This window comes from Tiliqua scincoides, chromosome 1 (assembly GCF_035046505.1).
Source record: "Tiliqua scincoides isolate rTilSci1 chromosome 1, rTilSci1.hap2, whole genome shotgun sequence".
Taxonomy (NCBI): domain Eukaryota; kingdom Metazoa; phylum Chordata; class Lepidosauria; order Squamata; family Scincidae; genus Tiliqua; species Tiliqua scincoides.
The window spans coordinates 264204061-264224077 of NC_089821.1; the positions used below are offsets into that span (position 1 = coordinate 264204061).

General features: G+C 48.4%; 1 protein-coding gene across 3 annotated transcripts in view; it reads right to left on the bottom strand.

Moving 5' to 3' along the window:
* Nucleotides 1-20017, bottom strand: part of LOC136648696 (phosphofurin acidic cluster sorting protein 1-like) — a 164579-nt gene that overhangs the window by 9860 nt on the left and 134702 nt on the right. For all 3 annotated transcript variants that reach the window (XM_066624901.1, XM_066624892.1, XM_066624910.1), the window contains exons 7-18: nt 19214-19294; nt 17337-17396; nt 15524-15675; nt 10206-10299; nt 9691-9762; nt 6772-6899; nt 5891-6023; nt 5614-5718; nt 4486-4592; nt 3373-3527; nt 2983-3093; nt 2770-2872 (exon numbers count right to left, since the gene is read on the bottom strand). In XM_066624901.1, the coding sequence (XP_066480998.1) occupies nt 2770-2872; nt 2983-3093; nt 3373-3527; nt 4486-4592; nt 5614-5718; nt 5891-6023; nt 6772-6899; nt 9691-9762; nt 10206-10299; nt 15524-15675; nt 17337-17396; nt 19214-19294 (1301 nt within the window). The remainder of the gene's footprint in view (nt 1-2769; nt 2873-2982; nt 3094-3372; nt 3528-4485; nt 4593-5613; nt 5719-5890; nt 6024-6771; nt 6900-9690; nt 9763-10205; nt 10300-15523; nt 15676-17336; nt 17397-19213; nt 19295-20017) is intronic.

Sequence of the window (20017 nt, forward strand, 5' to 3'; positions counted from 1 at the left end):
GCAAGAGAGGCTTCTTCTCTCCTACCCCTGCCCCAGCTGCATCTTTCAGAGGACACGTTAACGGGCAGTGATGGCAAGGCAGAGCTGCAGAAGCAGGGCTAGGAGCTCTGGAGTCCATAGTGGGCCCTCTGTTGGGACAAGGGTCTTGGAAGGTGCCCAATGCCAGACATAGCAGGTCTTTTTGTTTCATGTTTCTATACTGTAGTTGCAGGCTCCAGTCACGTACGTATGGTTATAATTTAATTAACAATATTTCCACTTAGCAGAACATACACAATCATTTCCACCTGGTGCTAGAGATTAAAATTTGAACGGGAGCTGCTTAGTGCACATGGTTTTCAAACTTTCAGGGAACAATGTCTACATCAGCTTGTCTTCCATGGCATCCCTGTCTGTCCTGGAACCCCAGTGCATTCTGGAGGGTTCAAGGACTCAGAATAAGGGGTGAATGCTAATTATCTGGGATGCTGACCAGGCCTGTTGGGCTTGACTGTCACCCCACATGATCTGACCATGTACTCAAAGCCATCCAGGGCTCTCTTGCAGGTGCAGTAGTGAATGGGCAAGCTGTTTATTCCATAAGTCTTGTCTACTGTGACTAACCTTCTCACTGAGAAATGCTTGATAAGCCTCAGAGAAATGGCTCTCTGGAACAAGGAGTTTGAAAACCACTGGATTAGGGGTAGAATTGCAATTTCGTGAAGTTGCCAGTAGAGAAAGAGACCAGGGCTGAAGAAACATTTGGACAAGTGGAGAGGACTTTTTGACTCTAACAGAAAGAACTCTATTGACATTTTGTGGGGAGGAGGGAAGAGAGAAGAATGGGCACTGAGGACAACTCAGCCAAATTACCTCTGACACTTCTAGTGTTAGAGATTGATTCAACATATGGATATAATATTACGAACATCAACTACAATGTATATACACTCATGTGTGTATCTTAAATCTTCTGTTTGCTTGGTGTTACATACCTGGGTTAACAAAGTGGTCTGCGAGTTTCTTAAAATTACACAGAATTGTCAGCTTTGCTTTTCAGTGGCTCACCCAAGACAACATGGCAACCTCCCGCTTGAAACTCAGATAGTTTCAGAAAGCTACAGCACAGCAGCAAGGGTAGCCCCAAATGACCACACCACATGACGTCAAGCAGGACACTCCCGGTTCCACTGCAACCTTGCAGAAAACTCTGCACAACTGTGAGCTTATACACTGCTCCACTGGTGCCAACAAGCACATTCCTTGGGATGTTTATGCTGTTGGACCAGCCCCGAGTGCAATGAGTTCACATGCAAGCCAAAGTCATGCTAGCCCAAAGCTCTCAGACTGCCACTCTGGTGCCCTCTGCTGCGCTTTCAATTGCAGGCTTCCCCCAATACAAAATATTCTGCAATCCCCAACATTGGTTTCCTGATGCTGGTACCCTTAGAATTGCTCTTCAGAAGGTCCCACGTGGTGACTATGCAAAGAGCACCTTGCACTGCTGCCTGTGGCAAGCTTGTTGGGTGTGTAAGTAGCATCCAATTTTTGACACACCCTGCTGCAAATGCTCGCAGTGGCATGTCAAAAGTGGCATCCTGCAGGTTTTCCTACAGTTGCCTTGCACCCAAATTACTGAGCAAAGAGGCTCTCTGTGAGCAATTCTCCACCTACCCATCCTCACACTCTCTTGCAGGGAGCCTGGGTTCTTGGGTTTCCTCCTCTGCTCTTTAGTATGGTCTACTCCAGGATTTCCAGTAGGGCTTTTCCTGAGCCTTGTCACCTAAAATCTTTTTAAACTGGAGGTATCAGCCAGGGAAGGAAACTAGGACCTTTTGTTTGCGTTCAACAACTGGGCTACGGTCCCCTCCCCTGGAGCGCTGACTTTCCATCTTGGCTGGGTTAACGGTCTATATACAACGTGGACAGGATGTCTGTGATCAACTGCTCCCCCGGTATGGGCCTTATTGCTCATATTGTGCAAAGAACACCACCCAACTTGTAGTAAGTCAAAGCAAATGACAAGCTGGTCCCAAAATGGGCACTTGCTTCTGAGCCAGGACATCAGCTATCACTTGAACTAAACATGACGAACTCCAAAATGAATTTGAAGGAAAGCTCCTGCTTTAGGGGAATGAAAGTGTCACCACACCCGGAGCTCATGAACCTGTCTCCCACCTGACTGGGCATGACAGCAGTCAATCCGGGATACATCCCAGCAAGAGACAGGTCCCCTTCTCACCACCCCGCCCCGCCCACCCACCATGCAGGAAGTGCTCCTGCAGTGAACGAACAGTGAAGGCAGCTTTGCATGTACGTACTGTGTGCCAATCCCCGTCAGCTGTAGGGGTAAGCAGAGAACAGCAGGGCCTGATGTACCCCGCACACCTGAACTGTGGGGGGAGGAAGCATAGAAATAGTGCTTGCAATTCCCACAGTCACTACTTGGATATGCCTCTTTTCAGGCACCTTGGACAACATGCTCTTCTCCACCCCGGGAGAGAAGAACTGCCCACTGGTTCTGCTCTCACCCTGCTGTCCTGTGCTGCAGACAAACCAGAGTCACTTAACCGCTTACCACATGGTCCTGTAACTGCAGGAAAAGGTCATCACCTTTGCCTCTGACCTCACTGCCCTGCCCAGCTTTCCACCCCTTGAAAGTTAGTGAAAATAGCCCCAGGTCATCAGAACCAGGACTGGCACAGCTCTCTGTGTGGTGAATAATGTGGGGCCAATTGGTCACTTTGGCTGAGCACAGGGTGGAAGGGGGGGGATTGCAGGCCCACTTACCTCTTCTGCTTGTAGGTCAACATGGCCTCAGAAATGGGCAGCTGGTGGGACATGTTGGCTCCTGTGATGAACTGGGCAACCCGGCCAGGAATATCCACAGTATCTGGAGTGAAGCAAGCAGAATTATTAGATGCAATAAGAATGTCAACAAGACCCAGGAGTCCCACACACACACAACTTGAGAGCCTGCTTTGCTGAAGTCAAGCCTATTACCGGAACTAGGGGGCTCTGCTCTGCTAAAGAGCTCTCTCCACGCTGCATCCAGGAATAAGGTACTGTATCGATTGTCCACGGAACCAAGGTACTTGGCCAGGGGGTGTGAGCCTGGGAATGATATGGAGGAAACAGAAGCATTGTTGAAAAAGAAAGGGTAGAACCCACAGGGAACAAACCCCATCTACTCTCTGAAGCACTGTCAAAATAACACAAGCATGTGCTCCTGTGCATGGTCAATCCTGGGTGGAATTGGTTTGCCTTTGCCTGTTCTAGCCCCACTCTTTTTCTGGTTGAGAAGGCTGAAGCCTGCAGGTCAGCCCAGACAGTGGTCCCAGTCAAGAGACAGCTCTGGTCTTTCAGGGCCCTCGCCCCTAGCAAGACTCTTACCCAGCGGCACCACGAGAAAACGGAGGTAGTTGAGCCAGTCTGGGGTCTTGCTGGCCAGCTGCTCCACAAAGAAGCGCAGGACGATGCTCAGGTAGCTCTGGTCCCCTGCCACGGCCACTTTCACTGGGGGAGGCATGTGGGAATTGCAGTTACAGCTGCCGGAGGAAGAGAGGTCCTGAGAGGTTCACAGCAAAGCAGCCCCAGGAGAGCCAAAGCCAGAACACAAAGCCCCTCCTAACCCACCGCTTCACAATCTTCCTATCATATGAACCCAACAGTTCTCTTTGGTCTTCACTGGAGGCCCAGCTCCTCAGCAGCTCCATCTCTGGAGTCTGGGTGGATAGGTGGAAGATTTGGGAAATCCCTTTAAAGCCTCCCCCCAAACAACAACTGTCTTCTTTAGGCACCTGCTCTCTCCTGAGATTTTAGCAGGTGTTGCTTAGGTGGCTCAAGCATAACTTTGCAAGCATGAGAGGTAGAATCACAATTCAAGGTGCTTGTTCTCACTTTTCAAACTCTGAAGAGTCCAGCTTCTGCATATCTTCAGGAGCATCTTTTCCCATGTGTCCCTCTTTACTAGTTAAGGGCAACTGGAGAGGCTCTGCTCAAAATTCCTCCGTTTATAGTTAGTCAGATCTGAGAGAGTACAAGGCAGGGCCTTCTCCATTGTAGCACCTACAAATTCCTTTCCTCGAGTGATTAGATTTTCCCCCTTATTAAATAGCTTCCACCAGCAACTGAAAACTGTTTTGTTTGCAAAGGTTTTTGCTGAACTGGTTTTATCTGAGAGGTCTAGATGTTTCTGTATCATCTTGAGCACCAATCACTGGAAAGGCAACTGAGAAATCTTATAAAACAAATTAAGGGTGCAATCCAGAAAGCGCCCTGCACTGGCCCATGACGGTCATGAAAGTGCCATAAAGTCCACAATACTGCTGATGGCTCTCCAGCCCAGAGGTTACCATCCTCTGGACATAAACAGAAGATTCCTGCCCCTGAGTCTGAAATAGGGAAGGGGGGGCCCGCATGCCTTGCAAACACCAAAAAGCCCTTTGCACAGGTCCTGCCTGGAACACACCACCTGGCTGGTTGCTGCCTGCAGGTTATACTCACTATCTCTGGATGCGGGCAACAATGGTGTTGAAAGCTGCCTGAACATCAGCCATGGAGCAGGTGGAGACAATGGGCTGCTTGTGTTCTTGGAGCTGATCACAGAGATACTGTCAACACAAAACCAGGCACATGCATTTGAGGGAATATCAGGAGCTGACTTCTGGGTCAGACTGTTGCCCATCTAGCCCAGGTCATCTCCCATACCTGATAGGGAATCCCCCCTCCCGAACCTGCTTGGGCAAAGGTTCTGAACAGCTGCACCAACTTATTATTAACTTGAAAATGCCAGGGACGCAAACCTGGGGGGAAGCTGTTTTGGATGATGACAGTTTGGCTGAGACTTTTTGCTTGAAACTGAGGAAATGCTTATTTTCCAAAAATAAAACCTTCCAGTGCACCAAAATTAAGGATCTTACCAATCACATGGGCTAGAGGGAGGGCTTCTATGGGGGCCAAACCAACCAACTTTAGGAAGCTTCCTGCCCCTAATGAGCTGAGGAGCTGCACAGATCTCTTGTGCCTAAATTTGGGAATCCCCTAAGCTCTGCCCTTCAAATCAAAAATGGCACAGTTCTTAACAACCCACTTTTGGGAGCTTTTGCAGAACTCTATCCAAGTCACAATTAGTGTCCAGGACATGGATGAAGAACAGAGGAAGTGTCAATGAGCAAGGGAAAGCTGCTCATTGAAAAATGGAGGTGCTTTTTGACTGTAACAAAAGCAAGTGCAAAACCGAAAAAGGCCATGTCACCATTAGGAGTCAGGAGAGAACATTTAGAAAACCAGAGAGCTTCCCTTGAGGGTTTTCCAAGAAAGCTAATAAATACTGAGAGACAATTACGAATTGAGCCAAGGGAGCTTCATTGATCACTAGTCTTGTATTGTATTCTGTTAAGTGTTTTTACATTTTTAGGTCACCTTGAGAACTTATTTCAAGGGGGAAACAGCTAAGTTTGTGAACAGACAGAGATCATGCTTGGGAGCAGTAACACATTTTCTCCCAGGCTGACTTGGCTAAGGCCCTGGACAGTATCTGCTGTGCCATCACTGGCTCCCCACTAGGGTACGGCACTCAGCATGCACTTGGGTGGCATCAAGGCTTTCCTGCCCAAGCTTGGAACTCTTTACCTGGCCTTGCCATTCAGTTATGTTCACCAGGATGATGCTCTCTGGTAGTTGCTCATCTGAAACCAGTATCTGGTTGAGCTGATCATACACAGACTTCCGGGGCACCTGCAACAGAAAAGTAAAGGAGGTGGATGAAGACAACATCTCCATTGGCAAGAAAAGGCCCCTGGCCCCATTTGTGAAGAAACAACCAACAGCTGCATTTTCACTCCTCCCAGCTTTCAGGAGACGCCAGCACTCCCCTTCCTCTCCCTGACAGCCACCCCTCCAGCCTGACCTGGTTGCTGTGCCGCGAATCAGGGCTGCTCTCACTGTCCAGACTACTAGTTCGGTCACCCTGGCCCTTGGAATTCTGCCTGTCCTTGACGGACATGCTGCGGGGTCGCCACAGTTGCTTGTTCTCCACTTTGCTGAAAGGCAAGAAGCAAAAGGGATGCAGTGCAGGACTTTGGGATGCAGGGGACAAACTCTGACTACAGAGCAAGTGCTGGCACACCCACATGTCAGTAGAAACAGGCCCAGCCTCAGAAATGGGGGCCGAGGCCACAATACTTGTAGAGGTAGGCTTTGAGAGCAAAGAGCCATGTTGGAAAATAGACTGACTGCATCTCCCTACTGATCAGTGTGCCAAGTGAGAACTGGAAGGGTGTCAAAGAAGCACACACACAGAGGCTGGCCCTCAAATTAACTGACATACAATGAAATCAGTCTTAGCGCTTGCAGTCATTTACCTTCTCAACAACCTACAAGGCAAGTCAGGCAGAGATGGTGATAAAGAGTTCTACAAACTGTCTGTTCTTCCCCCTCCCCACCCCATTCCTCCCACAGCTTCCATCCCCATGCCGGGTTACCTGCTTCTAGCTGACTGCGGCAGTGGGCCTCTGACAATTACTGCCATTTGTGGTAGCAGTTCAGGAATGGCCACTGTATGGCCATTTGTGACAGCAGAGTCACGGTTTCACTGTTGTAAAGCCCTTTTAGGATTGAACTGCTAGTCAAGACCACCCACGCAACCTCACAGCTAACAGAGGACTTGTGCCTGGACCTCTCACAAGTAAAGCCAACACTCTTTGTCCTCCGGCAGATGACAGAGAGTGTGACCAACAACCACCATTCCATAAAAGGCCTAACACCATCAGTGGAGGAGGCCTTCCTCACCTGGGGGAGACTGTGGCTGGGAACTCAGGCTTGCTGACGTTGCTCAGCTGGGTTAGCCTATCCACGTTGCTCTCCTTCAGTACTGTCTCTGCTGCTCCTCCTGGGCAGGGTTCGTCTGTCTCCAGTTCCTGAGAGAAAGCACAAAAGATATTGCTTTAGTTGGACCCTAAAAGAATGTCAAGCAGCTGATTCACTGGCTGGACTCCCCACCAAGGTGGAAGCCCGACATTCAAAGAAACATCCATATTCTACTTCTCTAATCATCAGGCAGATCTCTGTCCCTTCCTAAGCCACCCAGACATATTGCACAACAACTCCTACCACTTTTGCAGAAGGGAAGCTTATGAGTCAATCTGTATGTTTAAAAAAAAACACCAGAAACCAAAAACACAGAGATGGCAATGGGGTTGGGGTGAGAAGAGTGGCCAGTACCCCCAAGCCGAGAAGGATCCTGCTATATTGGACCAAAAGGTCTACCTGGTCCACCATGCCATTCCTTAGGGGTCAACCAGAAGCTTCTGGTAGAGCTTCAAGACAGTAAGCCTGTCCTGCCATTGCTCCCCAGCATCTGGGATCCAGTACCTGGGATGCTCAGTGGGCAACCTACAACTGCAGAGGCCCCCAGTGCACATGAAGCTTTTGTTAGATGGACCCAAGAGAAGAAACTAGTGCAGAGAACACAGCCTTACAAAAGCTCACCACGACAGGCACCACCCTCTTAAATTGTCCCAATAACATCCCCACCACCACATGCGCGCCATCCAGCCAACTCCCCTCCAACCTGGCAGAATTTTCAACCCTCCTTTTGTCCCTAGAAAAATCATTTAAATCCTTGAAGGGGGGACATAGAGGCAATTTGCCAAAGAACTGCACTACCTCAGATTAACATATGGAAGGGTTTGGTGGTTTAGGAAGGGAACCAGGACAGATTCCCCTCGTATACCAAGAGTGAACATCTTCATCATGTTTCTAGCCTAAGCTTTCTCCCCATGTTGACCTTTCAGGTGGAGGGAGATGCTGACAGGAAAACATTTCAAAATCCCAGGAAGCGTAGTGCAGGGGAAGAGTGTATCTTGTACCCTCCTGGACTTAATGCTGCTTTTGATCTTTCTACTGCTGTTTGTTGTTTTACATGTGTTGGAGACTTGTTACAATAGACTGATTAAAATGTTTCAATACAGGTGTGCACCACTTTGCAACCTTCCGGCTTACGCCGGGATCACATAACCATCTGCCACATGTGGTCACGTGGTCGTTGGGGGTGCACATGCAACCCTCCAAAAGTGAGGGGAGCTGTAGTCCCCTCACCTCCAGAGGGTTGTCCGAGCCTCTCAGTGGCTCAGACTGAGGGAAATCAGGTCTCTTGCGCAATTCCTGGTTTCCTCCGTGAAACCAGAAGTTGCATGAGAGACACAATTTCCCTCAATCTGAGCTCTGCAGAGGCAGCAAACGGATGCGTGCTGCCTCTGGGAAGCTCAGACAACCCTCCAGAGGGACCAGACTGCGTCAAGCCCCACAAACGATGGGCATCATGGTCCCGATCCCTGTTGTTAAGCGGTGCACGACTGTATTTATATTGTTTTTATGATAGATTGCAATTTATACTTTTGCTAACCACCTTGGGCACCCACAGTGAGGGAGAAAGGCAGGGTAGAAATGTTTTTACACAAATTCATAAATAAGAACATAAGAAGAGCCCTGCTGGATGAGGCCAAAGGCCCATCTAGTCCAGCTTCCTGTATCTCACAGTGGCCCACCAAATGCCCCAAATAAATATTAATTTGGGAAAAAGTGAAGTCAGTTTTCAGGAGAAAACATCTATTCATCTCCCTGCGTTCCCAAATGCTCAGATCTGCTGTGCACTGCCCTCGTGTGGCCTGACCCAGCAATGCGACCCAGAGCAAGCCATGGCAAAAGGCAGCTCTTGCCCCCAGTAGCTATCAACACCACCAGCTTCATTCTCTTTGGGCACAACAAGAAATGCAGAAAGCTTCCACTTCCCTGGAAAAGAGGAAAGGTCCTATTCTGTCAGGATGCTCCCATGCAGAATGTGAAAAGCCAGCAACGTGTTTGCGGCAGGGGTCGGTGACCTTTTTGTCAAAATGAGCCAGACATTCAGCAAAGATGTATCCGCTGCACTTCTAGGTTGCTGAGCACACAGAAATGGTTGCATGGTGCTTAGCTTGGGATGCAAAGCCTCCCATCCAGCTTGCAGTGCCGCCCACCTTGGTTCGTGGATGCACCTCCCAAGCTGAGCTCTGTGCGAGTCAGATAAATTTGGCTGGCAGGCTGGATATGGCCCATAGGCCATAGGTTACTAAGCCCAGATTTATGAAATTGTATATTAATTTATGGCTGTAAGCAACTCTGGAGAAGGGCTGGATATAAATCTTTTAGATAAAATTAAAAAATAAACGTCTGCTAGGCTCTCAGAGTCTTGTTTCGGAGCTGCAAGGGCAGGTGGGAGACCACTGTGAAATAAACCTCTAGTAGTGTGGACTGCAAGCAGCAGATCCAATCCCCCAAACAAGCACATATGATGCTGCCTTATACCCAGTTGGTCGATTGGCCCATCTAGCTCAGGACTGTCTACATTGAAAGGCAGCAGCGTTCCATGGGTTTTTCCCTGTCTGGAAGCAAAACCTTTTGTGCATGACAAGTATGTGCTCTGCCACTGAGCTACAAGCCCTCCCAAACAAGAACGCCAGTATTTGCATAATGCAGTGGTATCAGCATTGATAAAACATGTCAGAGGCCCCAGTAATGTCTGAACTCAGAACTCTAGTATGAGTACAAGTCTAGTATGGCAACCCCTGAGCTATGGAGCCTCAGACAAGTAATAATCAGACATGTCTCCAGAGTAAACAGGGCAGTTTAAAAGGTAAAACCTTTCCACTGATGTTGACACACTGCACTCACCATGGTGGCAGTTTCCATGGAGGTCTCATCTTGAGTGTGGGGAGCCCCCACTTTCCGCTTCTCTGCTTCTCCCTGAGCGAGTGAGGGGAAGACAAAGAGGCATCAAGGAGGAAAAAGAAAAGTTAGACTTGAATGCGGATATCTGATCCTGGCATCCCCAAGAGTGGGGCAATGGCAGGATGGTTGCAAGGAAAGGAAACATCAATGTTATGCTTTGCTCTTGCACAGACCAAGGCACCAGAAGCAGGTTCAGCTATCACAGGAGAGGCTGCATAGGGAAAACCACAAAGCCCCAGCATTGCAGGGACTGGAGGGCCCTGGCTGAGTGAGGAGGTTCGCCTGCTCCTAGACCCACCTCTCCTACACTGGGAAAGGAAGCAGCACATCCAGAAAAGACAAGAAACAGAGAGAAAGAGAGCAGGGATCACTCATGACAGCATGTTGGGTCCTGGCAAGTGGGCCCAGGCAGACAGGTTGCTAGCAGAGGAGGAGGAGGAGGAAGAAGAGTAACTCACAGGGCTGCCCGACTCTCGCTCCTGCACTTTCTGGCCGTGCAGACTGCTGATCTCAGTCTGGGAACCAGAGTGAGAGACGCCCTCAAAGAAGCGCCTGCAGAAGAAACAGACGGACAGACAGAGAGACAGACAGACAGAGAGATGAGGAGGAAGAAGTCAAGTCAGCACACCCCAGCTTGAATCCCTTCCCAGTCTCAGTCCCCACAGAGCACCGTAGGCAAACCCATCACCAAAGCCCAGAAGCCTGATGGCAGCACAAAAAGACAGGCTGGGGGGGGGGGGAGCGGCAGAGAAGAGGTGGCAGGTCTGGTTGAGCAAAATAAAAAAGTTAAAACTTGCAACAAACAAAGAACATGACAGAGCAAAGCATCTCTATTTCTGACCATGACAAGTTGCAACCCCTCCCCCATCAGCTAGAATTCTGAGAACTGGAAATTCTCAGAGCTGGAAAGTGGAAATCACAGACAAAGACAACTGAATGTCATTCTTTTAGACAGATTGAGCGCAAAAAACCATAAGAATATAAGAACATCCCCGCTGGATCAGGCCATAGGCCCAGCTAGTCCAGCTTCCTGTATCTCACAGCGGCCCACCAAATGCCCCAGGGAGCACACCAGATCACAAGAGACCTCATCCTGGTGCCCTCCCTTGCATCTGACATAGCCCATTTCTAAAATCAGGAGGTTGCAATACACATCATGGCTTGTAAGCTGTAATGGATTTTTCCTCTAGAAATTGGTCCAATCCTCTTTTAAAGGCATCTAGGCCAGATGCCATCACCACATCCTGTGGCAAGGGGTTCCACAGACCAACCACACACTGATTAAAGAAATATTTTCTTTTGTCTGTCTGGACTCTCCCAACACTCAATTTTAGTGGATGTCCCCTGGTCCTTATGTGGTTTTTATGTGGTGTTATGTGCCCCACACTTAAGTAATGAAGTTGGAAGGAGAGAAGCAAAGGTAGATGGATCTGCTTTAGCTCAAGTCTGCATCTGGATTTTAAACCAGATGTACCCAAGTACCACCAAGCACTTAGGACAAGCCTGAACACTGGGTTGACCTCTGCAGGATGCTGGAAATGGTGCTGGCACCCAGGCAACCTACAGTACCGTCTCTAATGTTTTAAGATGTCTGAGGCAGAGCCTCAACCATTCCCTTCATGCTGTCCCTGCTGTGTAGGAGCTACAGTTCTGAACAGTACAGATGCAGCTTTGTTATCAGGTCCAGGGACTACAAGCAAGGCCTACAGCTGCAGAGGAAGCAGGAAAAGTCAAGCTCATCCAGACTCAGGACAACAGATCAGCCACAGAGCACTACAAAACTATTGTGCTGCAGAGCAAAAATGTCATCAGTTTACAATTTCAACAAAAAAGCATTTCAAGCAAGCAGGCTAGTCAACTGCCCCAAATACAGACTGGCAATGCCCCCTCAAAATGAGGATATGTAGGAGAAGGAATCTCTGCTCATGGCAATAACCAGGACCTCTCGCACAGGCTCTATCGAGAATTCAACAGGTTTGTAAACAGTCATTCTCCTAGTAACCTGCAGTGAGTAAGAATTGCTCCAGGTGATCAGGCAGGGAAGCCTATGTAAAATGGAAGACAGTGACTCTTTTCTTGTATCAGGCCAGTGGTTCTCAAACTGTGGGTCGGGACCCACTTGGTGGGTCACGAGCAGATTTCTGGTGGGTCGTGAAAAGCTGGTGGCAGCCATCTTGAAAGATGGCAAAAGACCAGGGCAGCGCCATTTTGGAAGTGGGTAAAGCCTGTGCATTGCCATTTTAAGCTTCCTGGCATTGAGATGTAACTAAGAGCGGCTTGCACGTGTGCAAAGAAAGCAGCATGCCGCTTTTCCCCAGAAAGCGTGCTGCTGCCTTCCAGCTGGACCTCCCTCTGTACTTGGAGGCTTTCCTCAGGGGGGCCAATCACAGCCAGCCAGGCTTCTCCCCACCAACCTTTGTCAGCTTGGCTGCCTTGACGGGATGGGCTGCCTTGGGGTTGCAAGACAGAGCAGCTCCCCCCACCCCACCCCCGTAGCTGGACTGGGCTGGAGAGTGTAGGTGGAGACCTGAACACAGGGCTTGGGTGAGTAGAGGCAGACCCACGTATCTCCCCTCTTGTGAGCCTGCCTTGAAAGCAGCATCACCTCCGCCACCACCCCATTGCCATTGTCATCCTCTGCATCACGACTTCTCTCCCTCTCTGAAATTGCCTGGAAGCCGCGATCCTTTCCTGCCCTGGCTAGCAAGTCCTCTCTTTATATCTTTGCTGGGGTGAGGGGGGATCCCTGGTTGCCTGGCTGCCAAGAGAGCAGCCGGGGGGGGGGGGGAGTGAGGGCAAGCCTGGCATGTGGGGGGGAGCACCCAGGGAGAGTGCTGCTCCCCCAGCTGCTTCTCTGATGTGCACCCTTCCCCTCTTCTTACTTCTCTCTTAGGCTGCAATTCTGTCTACTCTTACCTGGGAGTAAGCCCCATTGCCAATAATGGGAGTCAATTCTGAGTAGACGTGCTTAGGCTTGGGGGGAGATGAAGGGAAGCATCCCTGCTTATCTTTTTCCTGAGGGGGATACTACTGTTTTTATTTCATTTTTTTTACAAAAGCTCAAGCTACTTCTTGTATTGAGGCACATGAGTAGGGTGCACTTGTTTCTGGCTAATGCTGAGCACAGTATCAATAGCCACATCAATGTTTGTTAGTTTCAAGCACAACACAAGAAGTGGCTTGAGATTTTGTAAATATCTCAGGCAGAAATAAAAACAGAAGTAAATAAATACACAAATATTTTGTTCCAGATGTTGTTTTATTTTTTGCTTGATAGCAATGGTCGCGAGGGCAGGGAGAATTGGAAGAAGCTTCTGAGCTGGAATACCCTCTCTTGTCATTTACAGTTTGAGTTTCTAGGCAAGAATTTCCTACTTGATGACATCACTTCCGGTGGGCCCCAGACAGATTGTCATTCTCAGAAGTGGGTCCCAGGCTAAAAAGGGTGAGAACCACCGTATCAGGCCATCACTGAGCTGCAGCTGGTACACAGAAGCATATGCGTGTGGCAGGAAGGCTTAACACCCTTGTGAGGTTATCTGCAAGGTTAGATGGACAAAACCATTGTATGAACATGTGCATATGTATACATACACCCCTTCATCATCTACACACAAAGCTGAGTGAACACAAAGCTGAGTGCACATTGCAAGCAGCATCTCCACAATGAAGGGATCACCAGCTTGGTGGAAGTGATCACTACATTCTGGGCCTTGACAATGAGCAGGCCCTACTTAAGCATCTGATGACTGAGGTTAGCACAAAGGATGTCATTTTAGAAACACATTAAGCAAGCAAGGAGAGCACTGCAGGCAAAGGACCCCCCAAGCCAGCAGCACCCAAGTTTACAGAGCAGACATTCGAATGCCTCCAAGAAGCCACAAGTCAGAGACAAAGGTAGTGGCTCTCCTCTGAGAGGCTGTCCCACAGCTGCTGACATTCTCCTTCTGGACAAGAAGCTTCCACTTAACTCTTGTGAGCAGCAGCAGCTCATAGGCCCACCCTTCTCCATGCAGCGTTTTACAGCTGTCCAAATCAACCGCCATCACTACACATTGTGGCAATGAATTCAAAAATTAATTATGTGCTGTGCAAGAGAGGACTTTTTTTGGTCTGTCCTGTATCTCCTGCCATTCCATTTTCTTAGGTGACCCCAAGCCCTAACATTACATCAGGCACAATCATTTTCTCCAGTCCAGTGCTTCCCAAACTTCCCCAATTCCTACAAGAGTGCACTGAAAGTTGTTGCGGGGGAGGGGGGGAAATGAATGAGATCCTCAGGAATGTGCTGCTGCCGGGGATGGGGTGGGGGTGGGTTTCAACCTACTTGAGGCCAGCACTGCAGTGGGGGGGGGGAGGGAGTGTGGGGAACTATCCACAGGGCTCCCCATGCCTGCAAAACTGTAAAAAAAGAAAGAAAAAAGGACACTTCCGGTTTCATCACAAAAACTGGAACTGCCCAGTTTTTTCTTTTTTATGGTTTTGCAGGTACAGGGAGCCCTGGAGAGTGCTCCCCACGCCATCTGGGACTGCAGTGCTGGCTGCAAGTAAGTAGAAAAACCCCCTCCTAGCCCCAGCAACAGCATAATCCTGGGGACCCCCCGCCCCTCAAAGGGGCATTGGCCAATGCTTCCCAAGCTGGTGGGATGCAACCCATCAGTTTGGGAACCACTGCTCTAGTCATTCTCCAGACCGTGCATCATCTTATAAATCTTTACCAAGCCTTCCCTCACACCTCTGAGATATCTCGCTTTCCCCTGGTTAAGACGTTCCAAACACTTCTGCTTTTCCTCGGAGGGAAAGTGCTCCAACCTCCAGGAGTGACCCAGGCACTACAGTGGTGAGGTGTGCCTACTCTCCCATTCACACACTCACCTCCACTACTCCTCCTTGATTGGAAAGGGGACAGAGTCCATCACTCGCCTCTCCTCTACACTTCCTCTCCATCCTCCTCTTCCTTGTCCAAATGAGGAATGGGAGAAGCAGAAGTTGGCACACCACCAAGTCAGCAGCATTTGGTACACTGCCTCAGGAGACTTTGGGTTGGCCCAGCCAGCCTCCCTGATCATTGGGTGCCTTCTCGTGCACCTTCTCCAGTTTTACAGTAACTTTATGGTAAGGATCTTCAGGAGATACACAGAGTGAACACACACACACAAAATGCACAGTCACCCCAAAGGCTACCAGAGGAAACCTGTCTCACAGGACAAAACAATAGAGTTCACCCCAAAATGAGGCAACTTGGCTACTCTCTGGCATGCCATGAATTAGGCTCTCTGGTCCCCACAGTTTCTTTCCATCCCTCCTCTGCAAGCAAGAGGGCTGCTTCTAAAGGAGGGACAAATGAGGGTTACACCTTCTCTCAATTGCCACAGAGGTGCTTTGCTGCTCCATCAATCCCCACTGGTCTGCTGCAGCTTTACGCAGGCCTCTCTATCAGCCTGTCAAATCCAAGGTCAGCCTCAAGTTATCAGCATCTATCACAGAGCTGCTTTATATTCCCAAACCTCCCTTTTCCTAGCAAATGAATCAAAACACAGAAGCTGTGCCTCATAAGTCACTGACTCACACCCTGGTGTCAGGGAGCCAAAGATTCCAGCTACATCATGGGAAAAGAAAGCTGAGGTCTAGTTTCAGCACAGGGACTGGGCTGGAGATTTCCTCACTTTTGCAGAGGGAGGTGGTGGCCTCAGAAGTACAAGGGCAGATGAAACGTTCATTCTCTCACTGCCATGGCCAGAGATGGCTGAGCCAGTATTTCTCCTGCCACTCTTACCTCAAGGTAGGCTTGGGAGTGCTGTGGACACTCTCATTATCTTCAATCTCAGGACCGCTGTCGCTGTTGTTGCATTCCTCAAGGCTGTCATAAAGCAGACCCAGGTCTTCCTCTGCTTCTTGGGTCTGATCTACTGGGTCAGAATCCAATACCTGGAGGACCCAAACCAAAAGGAAAAACAAGGTAACAGACACCATTTAGAGTGATACTTCATTCTTTGAACACAGAAGTCTGTGATCAAGGGAACAGGGTCCCAACACTCAGTGCAACACAGAAGAAAATCCTCAGGAAGCTGCCCCTTCGGATATGAAAGCCCTTATATGAAGCCTGGGAGCAGAAAGCAGGAAGATGGGATGGAACAGGTGCAAGAGATCACCTTCTGCCTAAGCAACTCAAACTTGCCAAGAGTCCCACTCTCAAGACTCCAACAGACAATTTTGGCAAGTACCAGAGTCTAGACAAAGTTATCCACGCAAGGAGTTTTCAGAAGGCTGCCAGCAACAAGTAAAGATATAAAGCAAGTAAAGTCCTTGCATATTGGATTGCAGGAGGTAAACAGAATACTGTACTCCAATATGCACCAATTCCTTCATGATTCTGACCTGACCCAGGTGGCTAATGCAAGTGTATCATATGCTGAAAGTGAAACAAACCACCACCAACAATCCCAATGAATCTCCTGAAGAACTCCTTCCTACTGCTCTGATGGGGCAAGCCGATAAAGCCAGTGCCCAGGCCCTGCTGTTCTGAGACAGCGCTTCTCAGTCATTCAGAACCAGGCAATTTCTCTGGCTGCAGCCAGGTCGGGGGCCTCTGATCAACTCTATGTAATCAAAGAGATGGAATTCATCCCAGAAGCTACCCCTGAACATCTGCCAAGCTCTGCATGGACGGTTTTGATTATGACATTCCAGTGACCTGAAGCCATCAGAAAGACCAAAACAAAGTAAAAAAAGGATAATAAATTCTATTAAAAAGGGTCATATGTTGGCCATAGGGATGCGTTTGGCAGGAAACACACTTTTCGGTCAGAGAAGTTAGCACTAAAACAGCATGTTACTGATATTTGCAGATATTACTAATGAGAAAAGCTGTGAATGCTAAATGAGGACAGGAAAATGATAGAAGGGGACAAGGCAAGAACAAAAAAGAAAGAAAAACACAGGCAGGAAATAACAAGCGAGTACAGAGCAAGAATGGGAGGTGGCAACAGGGCAAAGCTACTTCTCATGCAAGAGGTTGGAGTGGGAGAAACTTCAGACCTCCAAGCCTACTGAAATCCCATCTGTGCTTTGGCTACAGAAATATGAACATTGGATGTGACCCCATGGCACACTGCACCAGTGGTCCTTCGAGTCCAACATAACTTCTTGTAAGGGGCAGTAGCTCTTGAAGGCTGCAAGCAGAAATCAGTCCTAACCCTTCCCAACTGCAAATGCTGCTGACTGCAACTGAGAGACTGCGACTGACACATGTGAACTGTGCGCTCTGCTGCCATTATGGCTGCTCCCATGTAGAGCAACATGCACTATACGTCTTTTTTGTCAGTTTCTGGTGCATCTGCTTTGTCCCATGCCAAGTCTGTAAAAGAGCTCATCAGACATCCAGCACGTTGCCACATCTCCCAAGAAAGACAATAGGACATCTCAGGGCATTACGTCCACATCCTATTCCTGAAAACAGATGCAGCTCCCCGAGGGACACTGCAAGGCCTGCCGTTCAGGCATCATGCCTGTGGAAGAGCTCAAAAGAGAAAGGCAGACACACAAAGACTAGCTACACAACTGACAGGGACAGACTAATAATTTCTTACCTCATCAGTCACTTTAAACCTCTTCAGCAAGGCAACAAATTTCTGCTTGAAGTTTGGTTGCTAAAACAAATAGGAATTGAAGGGAAAAGAAATCAATGAGATTGCCAGAGGCCTGTTACTTCCCAGCTGCTCCTGCTAAAAGCACATGCTGTGGTATGCTCCTTGCTTTATATCTTTTCTGAAGAGGAACCAGGAACTAACTTATGGACAAGCTTTAAAAAAATCCACTAAGGGCCTCTTCACATGTTACCACTTCTACACAGGAGTCACTTCCAACTCTAGGCAGCCGCAATGTAATGTGCCTTTTCCAGTTTTGCAAGCAATTTGTTCCCTTACACTACCTAGTAACAGAACAAGGCCTAGCCCCTTCCTCTGACCTCCTCCTAACAGCCAGAGACAGATGGACAATGACAAAATATATAACCATTTAATAAACACTAAATGCCAGCAGTGCTCTGGGCACTAAATGGAACATAGAAGCAATATGGTCTTTGCCCAAAGGACACTCAGTCCACAAGGTGATTGCAGACGGAGGGGTGAGGGGAGATAGTGTCAAGGTCCATCTTCACCCCAGCCTTGACAGAGCCGTCACTCTTCAGACAAGCCATCTTTTCAGTCATGGCTAAAGGCATGTGAACATGGCAGATGACGGTGCGCTTCAAGTTCAGCAGAACCGTGCATAGCAAGCTGAATGGGAAGTCCGCCACATGGACAGCCCATAGGCATCCCCATCAGCCACACAGCAATAGGGAAAGGGAACAGGAATCAGTGTACACAGACTGCCAGCATTAGGGACACTGAATGAAAGTTTAGCCTAAAAGGCCACAAAGGCCAGTCTTGTAAGGACACAAAAGGCAGGACACAAAAAAGGCAGTCAGCATGTCTTAGAGCTGAAGAGGTTGAATTTCCAAGTAATCGTGCTTAGGAACAGGCTGCATGCGACTTCAGAGGAACAACAGTTTGTCACATATAATCAGTGTGAGATGGAGGTTGTGGAGGAGATAGAGGATCTGGATTATTTTGCAGAATTTTGTTTTGTTAAATTTGAAATTCTCTTCCAGAAACAACTGAAACCTGAGGGCCGAAGCAGATCTGGCCCTGGTGAGTTACCTAGGGTGACAGACCAGGTGAAAGCCATGGGTGGCCAGGTGGTTTCTCTCTGCAATGGTTTTGTTGATTCATCTGAAGCATCTGTATCCTGCCTTTCAGTTCCTTAATGGGGTTCACAAAAACTACTACAAGAGTAACCATAATGAATCCACCCTTACACCAAGGACTCCTCCAAAATAGCTACCAGATCTCATTTGATATTCTCCTCAAAAGCTGTGGAGGTGTTCATGAAATATTTACTACCCCCCAATCCACTTTTTTGCTGTTTGTGTTTTATCCCCCCCCCCTTTTAAAATTTTGTACTTTTAAAAATGAAAACCTTCAAATAATGCCAAAGTTGCTCAAAAACTCTGAGACTGAACAGGACAGAAATCAAATAAACAAAGCTCCTCAGAGTTTATTTGGAAGAGGATAAAGGGGAAGTTAATTAAACTGAATACATACATTCTACAACCTGCATGAATGGTGCAGAACTGAGCAGACATGGTTTTGTCTGCATAATTGAATTCTGCTTCTTCCATTCTTGGGAAAAGCATTCAAGTGCAAGGTGTTCTAAGGCCAGCTCCTGTCTCTCTTGGTTATTGTTAGCGCCAAAACAGAGCTCAACTGTCCCACCACAGTCTGTGCTCTGTTCTCGAAAGCACCATCTGCTGGGGAAACACAACCACAACCACCACCACCACACCACCCACAAAATAGTTTGGTCTGCAGGAGGCAAAAGGAACTACAGCTTCTACTTTGGAGAAACATGAAAAGGTTGCCTTTACTCTGGTCATAGATGTGGTTCTGATCATTTTCCGCCTGGCTTTCTTCGGCTTCCTCACTTCATCCTCTTCATCATACAAATCCTGAACAGCAAGACACAGCATCATGTAAATCAGAAAAACTCTGGTGTTCTAAGACCAGCAGTTTTAAACTGGACAAGCTTTCCCATCACTAGAGAGCTTCCCCTGAAATGTGCACAGTGGAGTTTGTAGGGGAGGGGGAGACTGCCATTCATGCAAAGTGACAGAGATGTCCCAAAGGCCAGGACAGCACCCAGTGTGATCTGAGAACACTCTCTAGAACACACCTCTGAATACTCAGCAAAGCACAAAGAAGAACCAAGGTAAGAAGTGTTCCCTGAATGAGGATTTTGAAAACTGTTCTGGATAACGTGGGTGGCCATCCAACTATTTCAGTAAAGCAATACTGGTTATTTTCTTATTCCTTCCAGGAGTACATCTGTTGCCAGATGTTGCATTTACAACATCTGTTGCCAGAAACCTTTACCCTCACCCATCTGCTCCCATCTCTTATCCCTGGTGTCTCTTCCCTGGGCAACATTTGATATGTCTGTTTCCAAGGGTGTTTTGCCCTTTTGCTAGTACAGACACCATCTCCTCTAAGAACTATGGTCAGCAATCAAAGCAAGTAACCGTCTTTCAAGTACTCCCATCTTACCCAAGAAAGTATGACAGGGTGGAGGGGAAGGGGTGGAAGAGAGTATTTCTTGCTAGCAAACACCACCGACACTGCAGGACAAATCCCAAGTCTCATACCATCTCCCTCTCTCACACTATCACCTGTAA